General features: G+C 37.3%; 1 protein-coding gene across 1 annotated transcript in view; it reads left to right on the forward strand.

The window, feature by feature from the left end:
* Nucleotides 1-27,754, forward strand: part of LOC150105358 (voltage-gated potassium channel subunit beta-2-like) — a 740,084-nt gene that overhangs the window by 659,993 nt on the left and 52,337 nt on the right. Inside the window, exon 14 of the mRNA XM_090393939.1 lies at nt 5,582-5,708. Coding sequence (XP_090250065.1) covers nt 5,582-5,708 — 127 coding nt within the window. The remainder of the gene's footprint in view (nt 1-5,581; nt 5,709-27,754) is intronic.

Genomic DNA, 27,754 nt, shown 5'->3' on the forward strand with positions numbered 1-27,754 from the left:
CGATTTTAGCGATTTTATTGCTAAATGGACCTCTTCTGCTGTGAGACTAGTCATTGCCCCAATCTGCACCTCTTGGATGTCCACAACTGCTGAGTTGTGAACACCCGGGTAAAGAAGGCTCTCAAAGTATTTCCTCCATCTGCGGAGGATATCCTTCTCGGTTGTTAAAAGTGCACCATCAGATGCCTTAATTGCCCTTGCTGTGCACAATTTCCTCCCTCGAAGGCAGCAGATGGTCTGCCAGAATACTTTGCTTGCATTTGCATAGGATGAGTCTAATCTTTCTCCAAAGGATTCCCAAGCCTTCTGCTTTGCTTTCTTTACTGCCTCAGCAGCAGCTTTTCGTGCCTCAGCATATTGCAAATGCATCTCAGATGACCTGACCCTAAGCCAAGTTAAGTAGGACTCCTTTTTTGCCCGGACAGTTTTTTGGCCTTCTTGGTGTCCTTTTCTCACTGCCCGTTGCCACGCCGAGCCGCTTTCTGCCACAGAATGAGAATGCAGAGGCAGTGACAGCTGTTCTGAACAGCTTCCACTCCTCCTCAACATCTGCAGTATGCTTGGGAATCTCTTTGAACCTGGAGGAAATGTCATCTGCAAAATTCTTCCTAACAGCCTCATTTTCCAATGTTTCCCATTTTATGCGGTATAGCTGCTTAGGCCTACCAGCGTTGATGGTAGCATCTGGTTTCTGAAGCCGTAGAGTGCACACAACAAGGTGGTGGTCAGTTGACAGTTATGCCCCTCTTCTCACACAAATGTCCAACACTGAGGAAAATAGGTCTGCTGAGACTATAAAGAAGTCAATCAGAGACCTTTGTTCTAGTGTATCCCTGTACCAGGTATACTTATGGACTTCTTGGTGCTGGAAGAAGGTATTCATTATGGACAAGCTGTTAGTACAGCAGAAGTCCAATAATTTCAACCCATTCACGTTAAGGTCACGGGCACCATTCCTCCCAACCACACCCCTCCATGTCTGGTCATCTGTTCCAACAAGTGCATTGAAGTCACCCATTAGCAGGACTGATTCCATGTCTACCACCCTCTTCAAAAGCAGCATCCACTTCCTCTAGGAAGACAGAGTATTCTGACTCCAGATTAGGTGCATAGGCTTGCACCACAGCCAAATCATGGTTTTTCATCTGAAGCCTTAACACACACATACTCTAGTCTCCCCAATGGGATCCACTCAGCAACACAGTCTGACAGCTTGGGGCTTGTGAGTATCCCCACACCCGCCTGAGCAGACATTGTCGGGCTCACACCAGAGTAGTAGAGCTTCCACCCCCTTATCCGGGTCGACACTTCCAAAGCCTCTCCTCTTGATCGAAGAAAGCCCGACTAAGTCTAGCCGGTAGCGCTTGGCTTCCTCGACTAGTTCCAACTCCTTCCCTGTCAGAGAGATGTTCCAGTTGCCTAAATCTATAGTCTGGTGCCATTGTTGTTGCCATTTCCATCCTTTTGCAGAACCATTTCTTTGCGCTGCCCCCTAAACACCTCCCCAAACGTGTAGCGGGCCCATTGATGGAATTTCCTCTAGCAGAGTGCTGAGGAGTGGTGTCTAAGGGAGACTGTAACATATTTTTCGAATGGATCTCTGCCTAAAACCCGAACACGTCCCTTGGTAACCCACGCAACAGACGATGCAGTATGAGCATTTTTTGACGGCCTGATTATGTTACAGTGTTTGATAATGTCCTGTTGGAACAAGACGAAATGACACAGCAAAATAGGAAATATTCCCCTCGAATACTCTAATAGCATTCGGGAGAAGGAGCAAGAAGAGAAGAAAGAAAGAAGCAAGGGAGGAAGAGGAGGGACCAGTCTACAGATAATATAACAGATGTATATTACATGAAGTAAGGCATGGTCCAGCATCAGGTACCTCAGGTTTGCCATGCCCGTACTCACTAAAGTGAGCCCCTGAGGATTATAACCTCAAACATATAGACAAGTATATGTTTAGAAACTATGATAAGTCTTGTAGTATCTTAATATATCTTACTTAGATATTTGGTAAGATACTTACTTAGTAACCAGCTCAGAATTAAATCTACACTAAAGTTATACTAAATCTCTAATAATTAATATTAAAAGTTAACTTTTTTTCCTTCATCACAAGTTGCACAACATTACTCTCCTTGTCCTGTAGTATCAAAATACCCTAACTTTAAGAAGTATAGCTGCCTCAGACACAGAGCTGAAATTCTGTGTCTGAAGTAGAGGTGGAAGTGAGCCCATGAGAGAAGGATCATCTGTGAGATGAATTGCTCTCCTTTTGACAGCATCAAGAATTTTTAAGGAGGTTTTAGGTACACCACCCCAAAAGTGTGAACATTATTATAAGGATGGACAGATTTGGGATTTGTATAGGGATAGTAGCTGGGTGGGTGTAAAATAGTTTCTTGAGAAGAAAGTATGCCTAGTGTTTTTTGGAAGCTGATGAAGCTGTTAATGTGATGTGTTTGTGCTAAGAGAGGTTGGAGATAAATGTCAGGCAAACACACACACACACACACACACACACACACACACACACACACACACACACACACACACACACACACACACACACACACACACACACACACACACACACACACACACACACAGAGTGCTTTTTGGGATGATTAATAATGATATGGCATAGTGGTATCTTTATTAACAGTGACATGCCATATGGATATCATGGATTTAGAAATTTGCAATATACAGCACTTTTTTTTTTTTACTACATGCCTAGTTTTTTGGAAGCTGATGAAGCTGTTAATGTGATGTGTTTGTGCTAAGAGAGGTTGGAGATAAATGTCAGGCAAACACACACACACACACACACACACACACAGAGTGCTTTTTGGGATGATTAGTAATGGTATGGCATAGTGGTATCTTTATTAACAGTGATATGCCATATGGATGTGATGGATTTAGAAATTTGCAATATACAGCGTTTTTTTTTTTTTTTACACATTTACTTAGTATGCAGATAAGCTTAATTATTTTAATGAAATGTAAATTTTTTTTACTGTCTGTTGTTAAGATATTTGCTGTAATAACTTTTTTTATATATATTTTTGTTATTTTTATATTTATTTTTGTTATATACTATTTTTATTAAAAATTGTTCTGTACATTTTACTTATTTTTTACATATTTATACAATAAATGTATACTTAATAACTGGATACTATATGCTTATAATTTACTGTTCTTATTTCAAAAACTTTATGCACTATGAAGTAAAAATATCAATAAATAATTTTTTATTTTCCTTCTTGTATCTTTTTAATTAAAAATTTTTCTTACTAGCAACAAATGAGTACCCATGCATATTGTTTTATTACAAAAAAAAAAAAAAAAAAAAAGCCCCGTATGTGTGTGTGTGCACACACACACACACACGCATATATATATATATACACACAAGGGGTTTCCGAAAAGTAAGGTAACATTTTTACTTGAAGATGTTTAATAATAGGAAGTTGAAATTATACACTAAGAAATATGTGAACATGCACTACTTTTCAACAAAGTCTTTGAATTTATTGATGCACTCATCCCAATGATACATCAGTTTATCAATACCAGTTCCGAAGAAGTCCATGTCCATATCGAGTAACCAACATTGCACTGCCTGATGAACTTCCTCATTTGTAGGGAAATGCCTTCTGGAAAGATGTTTTTTGAGGGGGATGAACAAATGGAAGTCTAAAGTGTTAAGTCTGAGCTGTAGGGGTTGTGGGTGGGAGTGGCAGCCTTTCCCAGTGATCACAGCACAATCACTCATGTGTGGTATGTTCAGCATGTAGAGTAGCACAATCATGTACCAAAATCGTGCTGCTTGTCAGGAGTCCTGGTAATTTGCATCGAATGTTGGCTTTAAATTTGTCCAATGTTGCCCAGTAAAGTTCTGCATTGACTGTACCTTCCCTTCAGCAAAGGCTAGCAACAGAATGCCTTGGCGAGCCTGCGACTTTTTGAACAGTGGGAACAGTTTTGAATTTTTTGCACACAGGAGATTGTGGATGTTTCCAGTTCAAGGAGTCTTGTTTGCTCTGTGGGATGAGCGATGATTCCACATTTCATCTTCTGTGACTAGGCGAGTGAGAAAATCCTTGCCTTTGTTGCCTTTACAACAGCAGGAGCATACCTTTCAAAAGCCAAGGAGATCATGAACAATTTTATAAACAGTGGACTTACTCAAGTTCATCGCTTCTGCAATTTCACATAGTTTCACTCACTGGGCTTCAAGAATGATGCTCTTAATGTGCGAAATGTTGTATTCTGTCTTGTTGATCGTCCGATGTTGATCGTCAATGTCATCATTCTTCTTTAAGTTCACCAAAAACACACCCGCTTCTTTGACATTGCATTTTCACCATACACAGCAACTAGTTCACAGTGAATGTCACTGGATGAAGCCCCTTTTGCTTGCAAAACAAGAATAACTTTATGGACATCTGTTTTGAATCACACTCACACAGTAGCTGCCATCTTGAAACTGGAATTAGCTGTAAAGTAATAGTAGCACCACACTGCAATGGTGGTCTTTTTGAATGTTATTAATGAGTCTGTCTGTCCACTGTGTTTTATCTCATTCCCTTTAACCATTATTAAGGAAAATATGCGTTACCTTAATTTTCAAAAACCCCTCGTGTGTGTATGTGTGTGTGTGTGTGTGTGTGTGTGTGTGTGTGTGTGTGTGTGTGTGTGTGTGTGTGTGTGTGTGTGTATATATAAACATCACAAAAGTTTACTACATGTCTTAACTTCATTTGCATTGCATGCATGTTTGGTCTGGATATAATGTAGATGAAAACAAAGATATAATCTTTGTTTTCATCTACTATTTCTATTACATATATTATATAATAGAAATAGTAGTATTTCTATTATACAATATATTATATAATCTTATAATACTATTATATATATATCTTATATATATATATATATATTTATGTGCATACTCCAAATGATGGCATTAATGTGAAGGTTGAAACGTCGAGTGATTATTTTGGTTTATATTAAATTGAAGTTTTACTTTAACGTGGTAGTTGTTTCCATAATTTGTATAATGGATCTGTAGCTCTGCTTCCAAAATGCAACCACTCTTTCCTCTTTGAAATATGTAGTGAAGACTTTCAATTATGCCAACATGAAGCTATAGGAAGCATAATAAAGATTATAAGATTTATTCATAAGATCAATTTAAAAAGGATTATAAAATTTAAAGTAGTTAATGGAATGATTTAAATTTAAATAGACTTACTCTTTTTTTTTTCTGTATTACAGATAGATATAAAACCTGATAATCATTTAAGGGCAAATTGGTAATATTTGAAATTCTTCATGTCACATAAAAGTTGGCCGTGGGAAAATCCAGAATTTGTACCATATATTGCATGATTTATAACATACTAATCTTATCTTGTAATAACTATTAAAAACAAAACACCACACCAAAAACAACAACAAAAATGAAAGCTGTTGCATGACTATTAATAATTCTTCATTTTGATTCTAATTTAAACTATTAGCGTCATGTTTATTTTTTTTTAACTTCAAATCATTTCAGAATTTTGCCATGTTACATGAAAAAAGTAGTTCAGAAGAAGGCCGGAGCCCAAGACATCAATCAAAGCTTCAAGAAATTAATAATCTATCTGAAAAATTGGGTTGCACTCCTACTCAATTAACAATAGGCAAGTGATTTTAATTTGATTTTAGCCATTAATTATTCTGTGCTTTATAATATAATATTTCATCATTCTTATTATTGCAAGAAATCCAGGAACAAGAGTCTCATTGCAAGAGTTCTACTCTGGGTACCACAGTTGTACTATATTCAGAGTCATTTACCCTGTTAAACCCATCATACTCTGAGGCAATACATTCTGTGAATCCTGCTCTCCATGCAAAAAAAAAACTACTTTTCACTTCCTTCTCACTGCTTTGTGCACTTTCCAGGGATTGCCTCCTTCCCTTTGTTTTATCATTTGGAACCTTCACCCTGTGTCTGTTTGATAAGCTCCTCTTAGCAATTTATACCCCTCCATGTGAGGCACCTATATGTGGTGGAGGGGGCCTCCCAGTGATGGTACTGGCTGTTTTCATTCTTATTCTTTGTATATGACTTTCTTTTCATATTCTTCACTCTTCTTCCCATGAGTTTTTTTACTATCCTGTATTCCAGACCACCATCACTGGGATTTAATGCCTTGCCATCATGTTTTCTGTGCAGTGCGATCTGTGGATATGCAGAAAGGGGGGATCCTGGTAGTCTTGCACTTACTTTGGCCTCTGGTTTGGCAAGATGGGTGGTTCTAGATGGCCATCCAGGATCAGTTGGCTAGTGGGCTTGCCTGCAAAGGGTCAGGGGTATTGCAGTAAATCTCTTTCCCCATGTTCTGGGGAGAGGGACAAGCTTGCTGTGGTACTTATAAAGCATCTGGGGTAGCCCTGCATTCCATTCCTGAGTGCAGTCATTGCTTGCTGGTGAGTGGGCATCAATATGTAGCTTCATGGTGTGGGGGGGGGGGAGCTCATCCGCTGAATCCAACTCCTCCTTTGAATCAGTACTTCCTCATTCACCGAGCATTCACTCCCACTGACTTAGCTATCTGCTCACCTTCCCTTTTCCTGCTGTTTTAAGTTCAAAACTGATGATAACCTATTTGGAAGTGATCACTTTCCTGTGATATCCACTCTTCTGCATGGGCAATTATGTACTACATTACAGGTATCACAGTGGAAAATTGAACTTGCCAACTGGTTCACCTTTTCCTCATTTGCAGTTTTTGATTCTGCAACAGTCAGTTCATCTCCTATCGGTGATGCAGTGAAGCATGTAACAGCATACCATAGCAGCATCTGCAATGCCTAAAACATTTAGTTAGTTCACACATTTTCCTAAGCCATGGTGGAATGATGATTGCACAGCAGCAGAAAGAAAAAACCCAAAAGAAAACTTGGTGTCTTTTCCGCAGATACCCCACAGCAATAACAAACCTAACTTCTTTCAAATGAGCTCAAGCACAAGCAAAACACATTAAGCATCAGAGCCAAAAGAACTCCTGAATCCAATTTACTTTTTCTATATCAAGATCCACCAACAACAGAGACGTGTGGGAAAAAAATCTAGAAAATGAAAGGCAGATAGGAGGGGGTACCCAAAAATAACCAGAATTATTATTATTTTTTAATTTATTAAAGTTTATAATACCATATTCTAGTCCTTCAAAGTACTCTCCATGTGAGTCAATGCACTTGTCCCAATGTTTTTTCCACTGCTGGAAACAGTTCTGGAACTGTTCAACTGGAATACTGTTTATGGCCACCAGCGACTTTTCTTTTACTTCATCATCAACAACAAATTGCTACCCTTTCATGGTTTTCTTTATCCGTGGGAATAAAAGTGTCACATGAAGAAAAATCGGGTGAATAGCGAGGTTGGGGAACAACCAGTATGTTGTTTTTCATCAAGAACTGTTGGAAAGACAAGGCCATATGGGCTGGGACATTGTCATGGTGCAGCAACCAATCTCTGATCATTCCAAATTCTGGTCATTAAGAACGTGCTCCCTCAAATCGTGGCAGACATTCATACGATTTTTTTTTTTTTTTTTTTTTTTTTTTTTTTGATCCCCAGTGAGCAAACAAGGCACAAATTTAGCAGACACATGCTTCATTTGCAAATCGTTTCTTAAAACTTGCTGCCAAAAACTCCATTACATCATCTCTTCAGAAACTTGCTTGATAGCCTTTTGACGATCTTCATTGATTGCCTGGCAAACCTTTTCAATGTTTTCATCATTTCTGCTTGTCAAAGGGTGGCCAGATCATGATTAGTCTTCAACTAACATGTCCCCATTTTTGAAACTGGAAAACCACTCATAGACCTGTGATTTACCTAAAGCGTCATCCTTAAAGACTTGCTGAAGAATAACAATATTTCAGCTGTAATTTTACCCCCAAAAAAAAAATTTCACATACACTCTCTGTTCCTTGTGGTCAGCGATCACAAAATCGCCAAACTTGCTTAAAAGCAGTCAGAACAATGAACCAATTCACACAGGATGACACCACTTGCCAAACTGGTGAGGAAACTGCACACTCACAATGCCTAGTGGCATCATCCGTAACTGGAAAATGCGCTGTGCACCAAGTTCAGATTCCGAATATTTTTGAGTACTCTCTTGTATACCACTCACCGGTAGCTCTCTATCCTTCAGAACAGTGGTTGCAAAGTTGCTGATCCAAGAGTAATTGCTGACACACTCAGAGAGACTTGTGTAAAAACGTTGGCAACATCTTCTTATCCCTCTGAGTTCGTTGCCCAAAAATGCAAAGCAGGAAAACAACAAATCCGTTTTTCTTAGAACAGCATATACGAATACAACAGACCATTTACCAAAGAAGAAATGAAAGATGCTTTGCTTAAATCAGGGGTCATCAATGCATGGCCCACAGGCCACCTGTAGCCCATGGAGCTCTTTGCCATGGCCAGTCGGCCACTTTGAAAAAATAACTACTTAACATTAAAACGTGATTAAATAAATAATAATTTCAATGAAGCCCTCAGGCCACTAAGCTGTACCGCGGTATTTAGAATTGTAAGATGCTTTCCAGATTCACAAGGAACACTGAACATTTGATACTTTACATAAAATCCTATAAAAATAAATATTAAATAGACATGCTTCTTCAGCCATCTACCAGTGCCATGCAGTACTTAAGTACTAGTACTAACTGTACTAGTACTAAAGTACTGCATGGTACTTAAGTACTAGTACCGTTAGTATTAGTACTTAAATATTAGTACTAGTACAATACTTAAGTACTAATACTAATACTAAGTATTAGTATTAGTACTAGTACTTCTTACTAGTATGAAGCAGTAGTTCATTCGAGTACGGTGTTTAGTGCCTTCCAGATACATCACGAAGGTTCTCGATACTTTGTTATTTTCATATAAATACAAGAGGATCTCATCCACAGTCAGTCATGAACAGTGTGATATTTGTGTATAAGTGCACACAGGTTCATCGTGTCAGCTATAGCCTATTGTGGTTTTATATTGCCAGACTTTTTTCATTAACGTGAGACATATTTAGTGGATAATAACCGTTACACTGCCATTTTGGATCATTTTTTGGTTCACTGTCCATCACTATGGTGTCTATGAGTAAAAAACGTAAATCAAGTGATTCTTGTCAGGTTTTTAATGAAAAGTGGACCAATTTGTACTTTTTTTGTGCAATCGATGATAAGCCAGTGTGTTTAATTTGTCGTGAGTCAGTGTCAGTATCAAAAGAATACAATATAAAACGACACTATGAGACAAAGCATGCTTCCAATTTTGATCACCGTCAAGGGCAGCTTCAAAGTAAACTGTCTCCAAATTGATTTAAAATGCCAGCAAGATATGTTTAAAAGGCAGAAGGAAGAGAGCGAAGCATGAATCAAAGTAAGTTATGCAATAGCTGAAAAAATTGCTAAAAAATCAAAAGCCTTCTTGGACGGAGAGTTTGTGAAAGAGTGTCTTGTCGCTGCTGGGGATATTCTGTCCCCAAATAGTAAGGAAGTGTTTAAAAAACCGAGTTTCTCTGGGTAACTGTAGCACAACATGTTGAAGAACTTGTCAATGACATTGAAGGAACTTTAAAAAACGGTCGTCCGAAGTTACATCATATTCACTTGCTTTAGATGAGAGCACAGACAGCACAACTGGCTATCTTTGTCCATGGCACTGATCAACAGTTCAATGTGACAGAAGAACTGCTAGCGCTCGTACCTCTGAAGGGAACGATGAAAGGCACCAATATTCTTTAAGCTGCCAAGAAAATGCTCCAGTGTTTCGACATCAGCTTAACCAACCTCAAGGTTGTGCTAACTGATAGTGCCCCTGCTATGGTGGGAAAGAACGTGGGTTTGTTGCACTGATACGGAAAGAACCGGAACTAGAAGGAAAAGATTTCATCCATTACCACTGTTTAATCCACCAGGAGAATTTGTGCATGAAAACTATTGGATTTCAGAATGTCATGAAAGTTATTTTGACTGTCGTCGACATTTTTAGGGCAAGTGGATTGAATCATCATCAATTCCAAGAGTTTTTGACCCAAGAGTGCAAAGCGGATCACGGCGATGTGGTTTATTATAGCGATGTGCATTGGTTGAGCAGAGGGAAAGTTCTTAAAAGAGTCTTTGACTTAAGGAGCGAAATACAGCAGTTCATGCAAACCAAGGGGAATTCGATTGTGGAATTTAACGATCCAAAGTGGATGACAGACTTTGCCTTTGTGACTGACATCTCGTTGCATATGAATGACCTAAATATGTGGCTACAATCCAAAGATCAACTGGTGCACACTCTGTTTGATCACATCAAAGCTTTTGTGGCCAAGCTCAAACTTTGGGAGGCACAACTCGCAAAAAAAGACTTAACTCATTTTCAGCTTCTTGCTGAGTCCAACTGTTCATCTCTTGATGAATACGCTACAAAATTAGCCATGTTGCAAAGTGAGTTCAAAGAGAGATTTAGTGATTTTCATAACCAACAGTCCTCTTTAGATTTATTTTCAATGCCATTCAGTGTCAATGCTGCCGAAATGCCATGCTCAGTACAAATGGAGCTGCTTGCACTCCAAAACAACTCTTCTTTGAGAGAATAATTATTCAATGTGCCCTTATTTACATTTTACAAAGACTACATTTCTGAGGAAGCATATTTGCTTGTTGATCTACACTTGTTGACCTTGCTGCAAAAAAGTTCAGCTTGTTTCTCAAACATCCACCATCTGTTTGTACCATACACAGCTTATAGACAAAAAGTCCTTCCCAGTGGCAGCTATCCTGGAACAGAGAGAGTAATAATAGGCTCTACCAAATTAAGTCTGAGATTAAATTCTGGCAGTCTAACCTGCACAGAGTTCGAGCAGAGGAAGTTGTTCTTGCTTAGCTCCAAATAGGTCATTGACATCTGACCCACTCCTTATTTCTGAGGGATGATGACATGCATTCTTGTGAGTTTGTGACTGTGGACTATCCCTCATTCGTATTTTAATCGACTGTCCTCATTTATAATCTGTTTGAGCCGTACCCACTTAAGCAAATATTATCATACTCATGAACTGTCAATCTGGTTTTTAAGTTTTTACAGAGTATTAATCTTTACCACCTTAATATATATATTTATTCTTGTGTAGAGGCTTAAGTGCTGTGAGGACATTATGTTGGAGGTTTAATGGATTTTTTACAACACTCAAAAAGAATTAATTAGAATTTAATACTTCCTATATTTCGTCCTAGTCACTAGGACATCTACGGGGATTACAAAAACAATTAATGTAACATGCACACAAAAACTTACAATACTAAGCCCAACCACGTGGGTGACACTAAAGTCCTATCTAGGTGGAGCGCCCTCTAAGGGCGGTCGTAGGTGGCCTGGAGGTGGTCCCACCTTACATTCCAGGCCACCTACGACCGCCCTTAGAGGGTGCTCCAGCTAGATAGGACTTTAGTGTCACCCACGTGGTTGGGCTTAGTATTGTAAGTTTTTGTGTGCATGTTACATTAATTGTTTTTGTAATCCCCGTAGATGTCCTAGTGACTAGGACGAAATATAGGAAATATTAAATTCTAATTAATTCTTTTTGAGTGTTGTAAAAAATCCATTAAACCTCCAACATAATATATATATTTAAGTTATAATAAATATCTTTTTTAAAAAACTTGGATTTATGTACATTTTATGAATTTTAATATTAAAATACATTCTTTTATATTTCTTTTTTCTGCACTGTTTTTGTTGTCTCACTTATTTATTAAATAATATACTTGTCAGAATTGTTTCATTTATGATTTTTTGTTATTTCAACTTTTATATATAATTTTTTTTTGGGGTACTTAAGGGTCAAACCTATATAACTAAGAGGACACCTCCACATAGCCTTTAAAGGAATGCAGAGAACCAACCAGGGCTTCTCTGACCTAATGTCCAATCCTCACCTTCTCGTGATTCACCCTGTTAGGTATCTACCTGGAAACAAACGAGGATGAGGTGGCAATATGGGATTTAGCTGACCAAATTGCATTCTTATTGGCTTAAACCAAAATATAAAATGAGGTACAACGTGACAGAATTTCATACTGGCTGGGGCGTAGTAGCCTTGTTAAACAAGACCCCCATTGTTTCACCAGGGAAACAGAGCAAACAGCGAAAAGTCGGCGGCTACTGGAACAAATCTTAAAACACACCCCAACTCAACATCACAGAGTTCAAGATCAGTGCTATCAACACAAGAAGCCTGAATGGCAAAGAAATGGACCTAGCTAAGGAATTAGATAAGTACCAGATCGACATAATAGGGATGGCTGAAACAAAAAAGGCAAAAACTGGTGCGCTCTTTCTGAGCAATAAATACAAAATGTTATATTCAGGTAATGACAATCAAGAAAAAGGAGTAGCCATAGTATTCAACACTAAATATGAGGCTAATTTTCTTGAATGGCAGGTAGTCTCAAGTAGAGTGATGTGGGCAAATATCAGAATGGGGAACTGGACAATGAGACTTATTTGTGCCTATGGTCCCACAGAAGATTCTACTAAGGTTGAAGTGGATGAATTTTTTGAGACTTTAGAGAAAGAAACTGACACAATGAAAAAGGAAAAGTTGGGCCTTGTTGGGGATCTAAATAGCAGAGTCGGAAATGATTGTCAGACACACAAAAATATTTTGGGAAAATTTGGAGAAAAGACCAAAGCTAATAATAATGGCAAATACGTGTTGGATTTCTGCTCAGGACATGGAGTGGTTATTACTAACACAATGTTCTAACATAAAAATGTGCACAAATTCACATGGAGAGAAGAGGCAAGGAATAAGAAAAGTCTCATTGACTATGTTATTTTTGATAGTGATGTTTCACTCTGGTGCAGGACACCAGAGTGTACAGAGGATTTGAAATTGGAAGTGATCACCATTTAGTCTTCAGAAAAATAAAATTGAATTTCATATTGAATTTCAAGTGAATAAAAGTTGAGCAGCTCTCAGATATGAACTATAGACTAAAATACACAAACATTATTAAATAAAAAATGAAAGAGTTTGAGAACAAGAGAAAACACTAATCGATTCAGTCAGAGAGGCATGTGGTGAGGTTGTCTGCAAGGATAGAAAAATCAGAACTCCATGGTGGACATAGGAAGTTAAAAGAGACAGTGAAGAAAAAGAAGAATGCATATCAAAAGTTCCTGGCAAATAAGTCAGCTTGTGCTCTTAGAGAATACAGAGACAAATGTAAGAAAGCTAAACACTGTGTAAAACTAGCTAAACAAAAGTCATGGGAAGATTTCCATAAGAACATAATAAATAAATATTAAGAAGGTGGCAAGATATGAACTTTCAGGCACAAACTTTGTTTGCTCACACTTGGATAAAGGATTCAATTAAACTTATTATGGAGTAATTACTTCAAAAATTGCTAAATGAAACACGCAGTGATAGCACATTGGTAAAAGACACTTAACAGGCATGCAGTCAGGAATATATATCCATACTTGAAGTAGAAAAAGCCATCAAAGGCCTGAAATGTGGAAAGGCATCAGGAATAGATGATATTCAAATAGAAATGATCAAGTTAGGAGATATAAAAGTCTTTCAGTGGCTGCACTGCATGGTTCAGAAGGCCTGGATAGAGAGACGAATTCTGGATGATTGGAGTAGAGCTCTTATAGAACCCATATATAAAAAGGTAAATAAAACTGAATGTGAGAATTATAGAGGTATTTCTCTAATGAATGTTCCTGATAAGATTTATGCAAGTTTACTTGAGAAATGGTTGAGAAGGATTGTGGAAGAAAAGCTTGGTGAAGAACAAGCTGGGTTCAGACCAAATAGAGGCCGTCAGGATCAGATCTTCACTTTATGACAAATAGTTGAGAAATCATGGGAATATAACAAAGATCTGTATTTAAGTTTTGTAGATCTGGAAAAGGCATATGACAAGTTGCCAAGAGAGAGAAGCTATTCAATACGCTACAGTTATATGGTGTCAATGGGGCATTATATCAAGCAGTACTTAGGCTTTATTTGAGTTGTAAGTCAACAGTCAGAATCGAAGGTAGTACAGGAAGATGGTTTAATGTTAAATGTGGTGTCAGATAAGGATGTACATTATCCCCTCTGTTATTCATTATCTATATGGATTACATTATGAAGGAAAGTGGTAATAAACCTGATATCAAAATTGGAGATGTTAATGTCAGCTCTTTGCTTTATGCAGATGATGTTATACTTCTAAATAAATCCACTACAAGTCTGCAAGATTCTCTGACGAAATTGAATAACTGTTGTAATAGATTATGATATGAAGATCAGAATAACAAGACAATGAAAATAGGCAGAAACATTGAAAATATTAACTGCATTGTAAATGGAGAACTTATAGAACAAGTGAAACGTTTCAGCTACTTAGGAACGATTTTTAGATGGTAAATTAAATATGGAAATAGACAACAGAATCAACAAAGCTTGGGTGATAGGAAGTCAATTGAATAAATTCATATGGAATAAGAGAGAAATTAGTCAGAGCACCAAATTAGCTGTATACAAGACAGTGTTCAAACCAGTTTTAACTTATAGATCTGAGAGCTGGGTCAAAAGTAAAACACTTGACCAAAGACTAGAGACTGCAGATATGAGAGTCCTGGGAAAGATTAGGGGCAAGAACAGATAGCATCAATTGCAATATCATATTATGAATGAGGATATTAGGAAAGAACTTGACATTGTCAACATTCAGGAATGTGTTAGCAGAGCTAATCTCAGGTGGTATGGTCACTTAAACAGAACGGGCGAGGAAAGATTAGCAAAACAAGTGTCCTCTGCCAGGTTGGCAGGAAAAAGACCCAGAGGAAGATCAAGATATAGGTGGATTGATATGGTAAAAAGTGCCTTAGAAAATAAAAATACAAGATCTAATAATGTTGGAGTCTTGACAAGTAACAGACTGAATTGGAAGAAAATTGTAGATAGGAAGTTAGTGATGATGTAAATTTTTCATGGAGTGCTATCATATCCTGTACACCCCTTGAGGTACATGGCAGGAATTTGATTATGATATATAACTTTTAGACCATATATAATCCCCTTATTTATTACCCTTGTTTTTGTTGTAGTATGTCTCCTCGCACCGTTAAACACAAAAACAAACAAACAAACAAACTTGCCAGTTTATATGTCACAGTTATATACCTCCCTGTTCACGGAGCTAGCTGTATTGTCAAAAAGCTAAGAGTATACTATGTGACAATACTCAAACCAATTAAACATGTGGATCTAAAATCTAAGAGCTGGGTTAGAAAGAAAATAATTGATCAAAGACTGAAGGCTACAGATATGAGAGTTTGATGAAAATTAGGGGAGTGACCAGAAAACAGGAATGGCAGGACCATACTAAAAAGTAAGAAAAGGTGCATTTTTAATTGCAATTGCAAAATGCACCTCTCTATGATATAGCGAAGCTATTCATTATTCCAACAGTTGAACCTTGAACTATTTTTGTCATATGTACTTTAGAAATTTTTGATTTTCCTAATTTTTCCATTAAAATGAGTCATTGAAAATGACATCAAATTGTAATAATGATCCTAAATACCAAATTTTATTAAATTTTATAAAGCCAGGCAGAATTATTATTGTATTGAATTGTGTTATCAACAAAATATGGCCCAATCATAGTGAGAAAAGAAAGCCAAAAATTATTATTTCTGTGGGCATGAAATTATAACAATAAAAAATATGTTCATTTCAATTAATCAGTCTGTATTAGTTTATCTGTGGAAATTACTATACTTCAAGTTGAAATTGTTCAGAGTAATTTTTTGTCAGTTTTTTTTTTAGATCTATCATGAATTTTGTTACAAAGTTATATTATCCAAAAACTCTTTTGAGTAATAATGCTTTTTTTTAAATATCTAATGAGTAATTTAGGAACATGTTGTAACCAAAAGTTACATGTTCCTAAATACCAAATTTTATTATATTATGTTCAGCTGCTATGGAATTATTAATATCAATTTAAATATTTTGTCAAACAAAATGCACTGATTGATGGAAAAATTGAACACACATTTTATTTATCCTGAGTCCCAAGTTTATTAAATTATAGCCAAAGGAGAATTATTATAATGTATCATTTTGTCATATAACATATACATTTTATCTTTGTTAATAGTCAAATTTGCATATTTTTTTCTCCATCTCCCTGGCTCAGTTGACTGATTGAATAATGTACCCACTCTGCAACCAACAAGCTGTTAGTTTCCATCTCATCATGGGAATGGATATTTGTGAATGTCATTGATGAATTTCATTGCATTATCCAGCTTATCTAACTCTTAGCCCACCCATGGTGTTAATGCACCATATTAGGTTTATAGCCTTTTGTTAGTAGAAATCATATTTAAAAAAAAAATTTAATGACAACAAAACAGGAGCCTGTTGTGGGGAAAAAGTGGTTCATGGACCAATGTAGATGATGTACTAGAGCAGTTTAATGATTACTTTATCAGGGTATTTCATTCTGGTGAAACAGGTTTTATTCACAAAGGTAATGGCATGGGGGTGATGTATTAGAAGTGAAAGAAATAGTCAATTCTTAGTATAGCAAATTCATAGGGACTACAACATTTATCTTTATATGTCCTACAGGGATTTGGCAGGACTTTTTAGTAGTTTGTTATAATACTTTGCTACAGTAAGAGCCACTGCAGAAGTACATAGAATGCTAATTACTCTGCTTGTCAACCTGGTCATAAGTTATATAAAATTACATGACCTGCTTTAAAGGAATATACTAAGGAAAGTCTTGCAACTTTCCTTAGTACATTTCAATCATACAAGAAGTCAGTCCTTAAGGAGTGGAACAAGGACAAGATAATGCCACTGTTTCTAGATGGTAGTAAAATTGGGGAATACCAGGTGGGAGATGAATCTCTTGAGATGAATCACTGTCGCACCATTTACTGAAGGTCTGAAGTGGCTTGAAGAAAGTTCCATGTTTGGTTTTCAGATTATGTAAAAAACAAATAAAAATGCAAAAAAAAAAAAAAAAAAATTAAATTAATGAAAACAGTTAACAAGACTAGGCTAGAAATTATATTCAGTTATAGTTTTGTTTTAATCCCTTTACCAAGTTAGAACGAAGGCCGGCCTGGTTGGCCAAGTGGTTAGCGTATCTGCTCTCCAGCCAAAAGGCTGTGGGTTCGAATCCCACCTTGGTCATGCACGTTTGTAATTGTCTGTGAAAATACTAGTGGTGGTGGTCTACGGTAGATGGCATCGATGTAGATGATAAAGGTAGTTGCGGTTGATGGAGTGGCGAAGACGGAGCATTGTAGAGCAGGTGCCCTCTCTCGATGAGTCCTTGGACTCACTGGAGGTGTTAAGTAATAATAATAATAAGAAGAAAATCTCCATGAATAGGCTGTTTGCAGTACTTTTTTTGCAAAACAATAGGTGCTAGTACTCTTTCTTGCCAGCAGGAGAAATTGAAAATATAAAGAATATAAAAAGAAACTAAATTCACTTATTTTTTACTTCACTGTGTGATCATCTGGAGAGATTAATATTTTCATGGTAAGTGGATGTTAGATCAGGGCAAGGTTTTTCTAATATGTAAAAGTACAATTAAAAATAAAACACAGTAAAAATATATAAAGCATAAGGAAATAGTTTTCAAAATAGTTTAAATATGAATAGGGAACATGGCATTGTAACTGAAACAGCATAATGATATTGAAAAACAGAGTGCAATTAATGATAAAGTGTGCAATAAGTAAGTTAACCAGTGGGGTTGACACCAAACAAGCATGTGTGACTGGTGATAAAATATTGAGGGTGAATGAGAGCAAAAAATAAAAATAAAAAATAAAATAAAATATGACACAAGATTTGAAAGCTGAGTTGGTGAAGATGAGGCAGATGCAGAGTAAAATGAAGAGAATTGTAGATATGTATGGAGAGTGAAGAAGATAAAAACGAATATTGTCAGTATGAAAGAGATAATGAAAGACCTGTGAGTGGTGTTGTATGGAGATTCGATTATTGCAGGTGTGGTAAACAAAAAGATATATAATGTTTGTTTTTCAGGAGGTAAAATAAATAGAGCGATTGAGGCATAGGATATGAGGTGTTAGTGAGCAAAAGAATTGGTAGTAGTGGTAGTAGCGACAAATGACTTGACTGTGAACAAGAAGAATGTAAGATTGGATATCAGGACATTGTTGAGAAGGATAAAAGATAATAGTGTGATAGGAAAAGTATTCAGTGTGTTGACCAAGTATGACAGTGATGAGATGAGGGGGAGAGCTAGGATTATGAATATGTTAGCAGATATGTGTGAAAAAGAAAGGAGAGCAGTTCATTAATCCATGGAATGAATGTGAAGGATGGATTGAACTGTATAAGATGGACTGCATTTGAATGGTTTTGGTGTGGGTCGTTTGGAGAGGCTGCTGCTGCTTTCAGGTAGAGGAATGAGTTCAGAGAATGAATCTGAGCATTAAGAAGTGATGGGAAAGAGTAGAAGAATAAAGAAAGAGAGATGATTTAAGTTATGCTTATGAATGGAGAAGTGGGTATCATGAGTGTAGAGAATGAGAAAATAAGTGTACAAGACAAACAGGGAAATGGGGAGACTCAGATTGGACAGAGAAACATAGCATGAGAAAGATTGATGCTCCAAGAGGAAGTGAATGTGTGCATAGACAAGAAGGGAATGGGATGGCCTGACTGGGATATAGGGGAAGGAATTGGATTTGAAGAAGGTTTTGGAATGGGTAAGCAGAAAAAGAAATAGCTCGAAGAAGGTATGGAGGAGTCACATCTAATAAGTGGTCGCAGTGAAACTTGTTATAGATCCTGGAATGAGCTACTGTGTGTGTGTATATGAATGCTAGAAGTATCAGAAACAAGAAAAATGAAATTTTGCATTGGTTGAATGAGGGTGACATCCTGAGGAACAGAGATAGGGTATGATGTATTTTGTGATGATAGAAAGGGTAAAAAAAAAGGAAAGGTGTAGTGCTATTGATGACAGAAAAAGAGTTATCTCCATACAATGTAGATGCAAAGGGTGGCAGTGGTTTTGAGGCAATATGGCATAAGATAAAGATGAATAGAATGGTGTATTTAGTTGGATGTTGCTATTGGCCTGGCAATATGGAGGGTAGTGATCATGAAAGTATAAACAAATCGGAAAAGGATGAACATTATGGGTGATTTTAATTATGGAAATATAGATTAGGATGACAAGATTGTAAATGGAAGTAAAGAAAATTAATTTCTTGAGTTTTTGAGGAATAACTACCTAGAATATTATGTAAAAGAAGGCACATGAGGCCTGAGGATCTTAGATATGGATCATTATAAATGAGGTGTCTAATCTCCTTTCATTTCTGAAAATGACCATGAAGTGAATAACAGGGTGGTTGCCAGCCATGTGAGGAAAGGGTATATGTGAAACTCCAAGGCAAGTGGTTATGTGAAATTCAGCAAAAAATTTGCAGCTATAGCATGGAATGAGGAGATGGAAGAAAAGGAGATCAATCTTGCTTGGGTGATATTTGCCAGCCTGTTGACTGAGTGGTTAGTGTATCCACTCTTCAGCCAAAAGGCTGCATGTAAGAATCCTAACGTGGACATGGATGACTAAATAAACACACGTAAAACCACAGTAATAGGTTTTTTAATACGTAAATATTTCGACCTAAGTGTCTTAGGACATCGTCAGTACAGTTATGAACAATACTAAGAATAACATACAGATAGGGCATAAGAGAAGTGGAAATAACATATTCCATGAGGTCTACAAACACCAGGCAAGGAGGGTGACTTGGTTGGTGAGGGTAGCTAAAGAGAGGTATGAACAGCAGTTGGCTAATGAAGCCAGAAAGAATCCTAAGGAGTTCTTTCGATAGCCAGCAAAAGAAAGAATGATTATGGAAGGATGACACTGATAGGAGAAAATGGTATAAAGACAGCTGTTTCTGTGGTGGAGATACTTAATGAGCAATTCATAAAAGTCTTTCAATCTTGTGAATGTGATTTCATGGAGAGATTGAGAGCAGTAGATATGGGGAGGAGAGACTGACTGTAAGTGAGCAAAAGGTGTATGGGGAGTTGAGTAAACTAGATGTTAATAAGACTGTGGGACTTGATAATATATCGCCACATATTCTGAAGGAATGTGCAAGGGAGTTGACACCTGTCTTGACATATTTTTTTAATACGAGTCTTGCACTCGGACAAGTTCCTAAGGAGTGGAAGGAGGGCAAGATTGTGCCACTTCATAAAGGAGGTGATCGAACTCAAGCATCAAACTATAGGCCTATCTGTTTGTCAGGTGTTGTGGTTAAGTTGTTGGAGAAGCTTGTGAAAAACTAGGATCCAGAGTTGGGATGATAACAATGGTATTATCTTTGATGGACAGCATGGATTTGCTAAAGGGAGGGCATGTTTTAGTAATCTACTTACTTATTACAATAAAGTGACTGCTTCCTTGGACAGAGGAGAAGGATACACAGTAATATACTTCGATTTTGCAAAGGCTTTTGATAGAGTACCTCATGATAAATTGATAGTCAAACTAGAGCAGATGGTGTTGGATATTAGATTAGTGCATTGGATTGGAGACTGGCTATCTGATAGGTATCAACAAGTTGTGTATAGGGGAGCGATATCCAGGAAAAGGAGTCACTAGTGGAGTGCCTCAGGGGTCTGTTTTGGGGCCATTACTGTTTAACTTGCATATTAATGATATAGGTGAAGATTTGGATGGAGATATCCAGTTGTTTGCAGATGATGCAAAGTTGGAACGAACCATGAAGAGTAGTGATGGTGTTGTGGCCTTACAAGGATTTGAATAAATTGAGTGATTGGGCATGGAAATGGAGATGTGAGTTCACTGTTGAAAAAATGTAAGGTTTAAAATTTGGAAAACAAAGATGGGATGCAGAATTTATGCTTGGTGAGGATATATTGTCAGAAGTGGAGGAAATAAGAGATCTGGGGGTGATAGTCGATAAGAATCTGAAATTTGGGAGACAAATAGCCAAAATTGTGAAGACAACACAAAGGCTTCTGGGAATGATGCAGAGGACACTGACGTGTAGAAGTAGGGAGATTCTTGTTCCGTTGTATAAGGCTTTGATTAGGTCACACATGGACTATTGTCCCCAGATTTGGCCACAGGATTTTCAGAAGGATGAAGAGATGTTGGAAAGGATCCAAAGGAGACTGACTAAGGTAGTTTCTGACCTCTGGAATGTCGAGTATGAGGAAAGATTGAGAAGATGTAATTTGCAGAGTCTGGTGGACAGGAGGAAGAAGGGAGATATGATAGAGACCTATAAGTTGGTAAGGGGTTGTTATAGGATCAATGCTGGAGAAGTTTTACAGAGAATAGTGGGAGATCAGGGGAGAACCTGAGGTCATCCCTGGAAACTGTATAAAGAGGGTGTGAGTAGGGGAGTGAGAGGTAGGTTTTTTCGTGCAGAGTTGTGAATGATTAGAATGCCTTGCCTGAGAGTGTGGTGTCTGCATGGAGTTTGAATGTGTTCAAGGCACGGTATGATGAGCTGTGTGTGTGATAAAAGGACCTCCCAGATGAGTCTTTGACTGCATAAGGTCTTGGGGTAATAATAATAATAATAATAGGGTGCATGAATAAAATGGAATCCAAATGCATGCAGCAGTGCTTTCTAGCGTTAATAAAAAAAAATAAAAACATTAAAAAAAATTAGATTATTTAGATTAAATTAAAATTAAAATTGAATTATTTTATACAATTTCCCATACTTTAGGAATGGCAAGAACATCATTGTGGTTTAGATTGGGTCTGTGAAGTAGAGCTCCAGCACTGTCTTTATATAAACATTCATGTTTGTATGCAGATCTGTGTAGAAGTTTGGTCTTTTCCCAGCGGATCCTATGGTTTGGGTTTTCAACTCAATGTTGGGAGAGGCCAGATTTTTGTGGCTTGATGAGATGGATGTGATCTTGATGTTCAGAGATGCGTTTAAGAACAGATCTGCCTGTCTGCCCATAATACGACAGTTTACAGGAGCATGGTACCTCGTACACGCCAGGTAGTAACAGAGGTGGGAGTTTGTCTTTAGGCGAAGGTAACAAGTTGTAGATCTGGTTGATGGGTTTGTAGGTCGCAGCAAGATTGTATTTTTTCATAATTTTTGAAAGTCGCTCTGAGATGCCTTTGACATAAGATATGGGAATCCTATGGGCTTGTTCTTGTCTAGGTTGATGTGTGGAGAAGTGGCTGATGATTTTTTTTGAGTAGTTTTAGGATTGTATCCATTTCGAATGGCTGTGTTTTTGATTATTTCCAATTCTTGTTTTAGAGATTCCTCAGAGGAGCAAAATCTATGTGCTCTGGTTACCAGTGATTTGATGATGCCAAATTTTTGAAAAAGGATGATGAGCAGAAGAGTTGTGGATGTAGCGACCTGAAAAGGTCGGCTTTTGATAGACAGAAGTGGAGATGGAACCATCTACTTTTCTTTGGATGTGTAAATCCAGGAAAGAGATACCGTGTGGAGATTCTTTTTCTAACGTAAATTTGATGCGGGGGTGAAGAAGGTTTATTTTATCTAGAAAGTAGCTCTTGTTCGGAATGCCCCAGACTGCAAAGATGTCATCGACATAATGTAGCCAGATTTTTGGTTTGGATTGAAACGCAAAAATTTTTTCCTCAAGATCTTCTACAAACAGGTCTGCCAAGTTAGGTGATAATGGGGTCCCCCTTATCACCTTATCACCACATCACGTGACGAGGTACCATGCTCCTGTAAACTGTCGTATTATGGGCAGACAGGCAGATCTGTTCTTAAACGCATCTCTGAAGATCAAGATCACATCCGTCTCATTAAGCCACAGAAATCCGGCCTCCCAACATGGAGTTGAAAATCCAAACCATAGGATCCTCTGGGAAAAGACCAGACTTCTACACAGATCTGCATACAAACATGAACATTTACATAAAGAAAGTGCTGAAGCCCTACTTCACACACCCAATCTAAATCGCAATGATGTTCTTGCCATTCCTAAAGTATGAGAAATTGTCATACAAAACTGTGTAAAATAATTCAATTTTAATTTTAATTTAATCTAAATAATCCATTTTTTTTTTTTTTTTTAATGCTAGATAGCGCTGCTGCATGCATTTGGATTCCGTTGTATTCATGCACCCTATCTGTATGTTATTTCTAGTATTGTTCTCAACTGTACTGACGATGTCCTAAAGACACTTAGGTCAAAATATTTACGTATTAAAAAACCTATTACTGTGGTTTTACGTGTTTATTTAGTCATGAATTCTCCATGATACTTTTCTTTATATAATCAAGTGGATATGGATATTTGTGATTGTCTGTGGAAATACTAGTGGTGGTGGTGGGCAGTAGATGGCATTGAGGTAGACGATGCGGTTTGCTGTAGTTGGTGGATTGAGTAGTGGAGAGGAGAAATTGTAGAGTAGGTGCCCTCTCTTGATGAGTCTGTGGACTCCTTGGAGGTGTCATGTAATAATAATAATAATATTATTCAAGAACTATCTAGTATGAGAGAAGCAATGTCTAAATGCATTCCAAGTGTCAGAAGGTTAAATAAATTGGGTGTGAACTGGATGAATGAAGAGATTAAGAATGCAATACTGAGAAAGAAGACATTATGGAGTCAACATAAGATGAGTGGTAATAATCAATTCTGTGAGGAGCAGTTAGTTAAAGAAGAACAAGCAAGGAGGGTGACTTAGTTGGTAAAGGCAGCACAAAAAAAAGAATGATTATGGTTGGATGACATCAATTGAAGAAAATGTCATAAGGACTTCTGCTCCGGAGAAATTGTTGAGATATGAGATATTTAATGAGCAGTTCATAAACGTCTTTCATCCTTGTGAACTGTGAATGTGACATCATGGAGAGTTTGAGAGCAGTGGATGATGAGGAGGAGGGACTGACTGTGAGTAAGCAAAAGCTATATATATATATATATATATGGGGTGGTATCAAAAAGTTTCGAGACTAGCTCTGTTTACGAAAAATTACTTTATTTATCTACATTATACTATCACCTTCAAAATAGTCCCCTTGCATATCAATACAGCGCTCCCAGCGTTCTTGCCACTTTTGGAATGTGTACTGGAAATCTTCTTTTCGAAGAATGTCAATCACCTTCTGCGATTCGTGCTGGATCTCCGTAATGGTGTCAAAAAAAATGGTGACCTTTGAGCTGGATCTTCATTTTTGGGAAGAAGGCGAAGTCTGCAGGAGCCAAATCTGACGAGTAGGGTGGGTGCAGAAGTGAGATTATGTTGTTTCTGGTGAGAAACTCACATGTGAGGAGAGCTTGGTGACAGGGTGCATTGTCATCGTGGAGCATCCAGTTTTTCGTGCGCCACAGATCTGGTTGCTTTTTCCATATGTCCTCCCTAAGATGCCTTAAAACCTGGCAGTAGAACTAGCTACTGACTGTCTGTTCTCTGAGGACGAATTCTCGATGCACAATACTGCGAATGTCAAAAAAGACGATGAGCATGCACTTGGTTGAGCTGTGGACCTGCCTCGCCTTTTTCGGTCGTGGAGATGATGGGCCCTTCCACTGTGAAGACTGTTGCTCTGTCTCAGGATCATACCAATACACCCAAGTTTCATCACCAGTAATGATCCTCGAATTTCACGTTTTTTCAAATGTGAATTTCACATTTGCTCTTTGTTCTAACTTGCTGTCCATGATGAAATTGCAGATGTGGTAATGCAGGTGGTCAGAATAGCATCAGTTGCACAGCTTCCGATGTACACAGGATGATGTCTTTTGGTACACTGACTTATGAAGGTAGGTGCAGCCTTGTGCTGCCATCTGTTGGTGTGTTACAAACCTAGTCTTAAAACTTTTTGATACCACCTCGTATATATAAGGAATTGTGCAAAGAAAAGGAAGAAATGGTAGACCACATTATAAGTGGGTGCAGCAAAATCGCACAAATTGAGTAATGTAAAAGGCACGATAATGTAGCTAAGATAATTCACTGGCATTTATGTAAAATGTATGGGGTTTAAAGTATCTAAAGACTATTGGAAACATAAAGTTGACCAAAAAGTGATTGAGAATGAAAAAGCTAAAATACTCTGAGATTTCAAAATCCAGACTGACAAAAGCTTGGAATGTAATACACCTGTTCTTGTAGATAAGCTTATACGTTGGTGATACATAACTGTTAATTTTAAGGAAAGAACAACGTATATTATTATATTAACTAAATAACTTTAATTAATACTTCCAATATTTCGCTAATGTTACATTACCATCTTCAGGGAACATAAAAATTAATGAAATGTGCACGCAGGCACTAACACTGAGCAAATATGGCTGTAGAAAAACAACTGAAGTCAGTCCTAAAGGGTGCCACCTAGTTGGCCAAATTGGGTATTAATCTTGGCTGTTTGGGCTGATGGTCTAAGAATGCAAACCTCCCATATTTGGGGTAGTCTCATGCATCCAAATTTATTGAGGTTTGGGGAGTTTTTTAAGGCTGAGACAGATTCTAAGAATAATCGCTCATATTAAAACTTGCTGTGGTGTAGTAAGGAAGATTTCTTCCACCGTATTTTATGGCAGAAAAAGATTTCTTCCACCATTTTTTGACTTGCTAACCATGTCCAAGGCATGGTTAGCAAGTCCTGAGTAGCTATAATGGTGGAAACGGATATAATTCTTATGTTCAGATATCCTGATATTAGCAGTCCTGCCTGTTTAGCCATAGTAAGACAGTTTACAACTACAAGGGACCTGGTAAACTCCAGGTAGGTCTAGAGGAAGTGGCTGGTCCTTGGGAGAGCAGATAAGAGATGCCAATTTTTGATATGGCTTGTAACAAGTTGTCAAGTCATATTTTTTTAAGATTTTTGTTAACTTTTCAGAAGTACCACGAATATAAGGAATAGTAACAGATTTAGAGTAGTCCTTGTTGTGGAGTGGGAGGGGGTTAACTGGTTTTAATATTTTTTGGATTTTATGGGGGTTGTATCCATTGGCTACAAAGGTGTCCATGCCTTGAACAACTGCCATAAAATACGTTGGAAGAAATCTTCCTTACTACACCACAGCAAGTTTAAATATGAGAGATTATTCTTAGAATCAGTCTCAGCCTTAAAAAAATCCCCAAACCTCAATAAATTTGGATGCATGAGACTACCCCAAATATGGGAGGCTTGCATTCTTAGAACATCAGCCCAAACAGCTAAGATTAATACCCAATTTGGCCCACTAGGTGACACCCTTTAGGACTGACTTCAGTTGTTTTCTTCAGCCATATTTGCTCAGTTTTAGTGCCTGCGTGCACATTTAATTAATTTTTATGTTCCCTGAAGATGATAATGTAACATTACCGAAATATTGGAAGTATTAATTAAAGTTATTTAGTTAATATAATAATATACGTTGTTCTTTCCTTAAAATTAACAATTATGTAATACACCTGATAGTGGTTGAAAAAAGTGAAAACAAGGGTGTTTAGTTTATTGAAATACCAGTACCAGGAGATAGTTGAATTGATGAAAAAAAAACTGAAAAAATTACAAAGTATTGTGAGTTGCAAGTTGAAGTTGAACGAATTTAGCAAAAGAAAACGAAAGTTCTTCCCATAATAATAGGTGCTTTAGGCACCATCCCCAAAACATTGAAAAAACATCTAGAAACACTCCAGTTAGATGGATTAAAAACCAGGTACCTGCAAAAGGCTGGTTTGTTCAGCACAATATTTGTATTCAGAAGGTATTTCCACAACTGATAGGCCCTTGGATATGGCTCAAATTAGTGGAATATAACCAGCCTTTTACTTAAGGCTGAGGAAGTAAATCAACCTGGATGATTATATATATATATATATATATATATATATATATATGAGGAATTGAGCAAACTTGATGTTAATAAGACTGTGGGACTCGATGATATATCACCATGTATTTTGAAGGAATGCACCAGGGACTTATTTGCTTAATATGAGTTTTATATTAGGTCAAGTTCCAAAGGACTGAAAGAAAGACAAAACTGTACTGCTCATAAATGAATTGACAGAACTCAAGCATCAAATTATAGGCCGATCTGTGTGTCAGGTGTGAGGATTAAAGTGTTGGAGAGGCTGGTGAGAACCAGGATCCAGAATTGGGTTGACAATAGTGGTATTATCTTTGATGGGCAGCAAATATTTGCTAAAGGGAGGTCATGCTTTAGTAATCTGCTTACTTATTACAATGAGGTGACAGTTGCATTGAACAAGAGAGAGATGTATAAATAGTACACTTAAATTAAAGATTCCAAGAAATTATATTCTTAGTTTAATCCTTTATCCAAGTATAAGCAAACAAAATTTTGCCTGAAATATTTTCAGGACTGGGCAACTCGTATATAAAGGCTAATGCCTTCACATCACTTGCCTTAGTATCCCATAATGCAAAGCATATCTCCTTATGGACATGTATAATGCTATGCATTATGGGAAGGTTCACTACCCACACCAGTTTCAACCTTTATTGTTGTCTCATCAGTGGGAGCCAGACCCTTCCCATAATGCATAGCATATATGAGTTCCACAGTCCTAAAAATATATCAGGCACAAACTTTGTTTGCTTAAACTTGGATAAAGAATTAAATCAAGAATATAA

This window comes from Typopeltis vanoorti, chromosome 6 (genome assembly GCF_054136105.1).
Source record: "Typopeltis vanoorti isolate ZY-2024b chromosome 6, IOZ_Tvanoo_1.0, whole genome shotgun sequence".
NCBI classification, from domain to species: domain Eukaryota; kingdom Metazoa; phylum Arthropoda; class Arachnida; order Uropygi; family Thelyphonidae; genus Typopeltis; species Typopeltis vanoorti.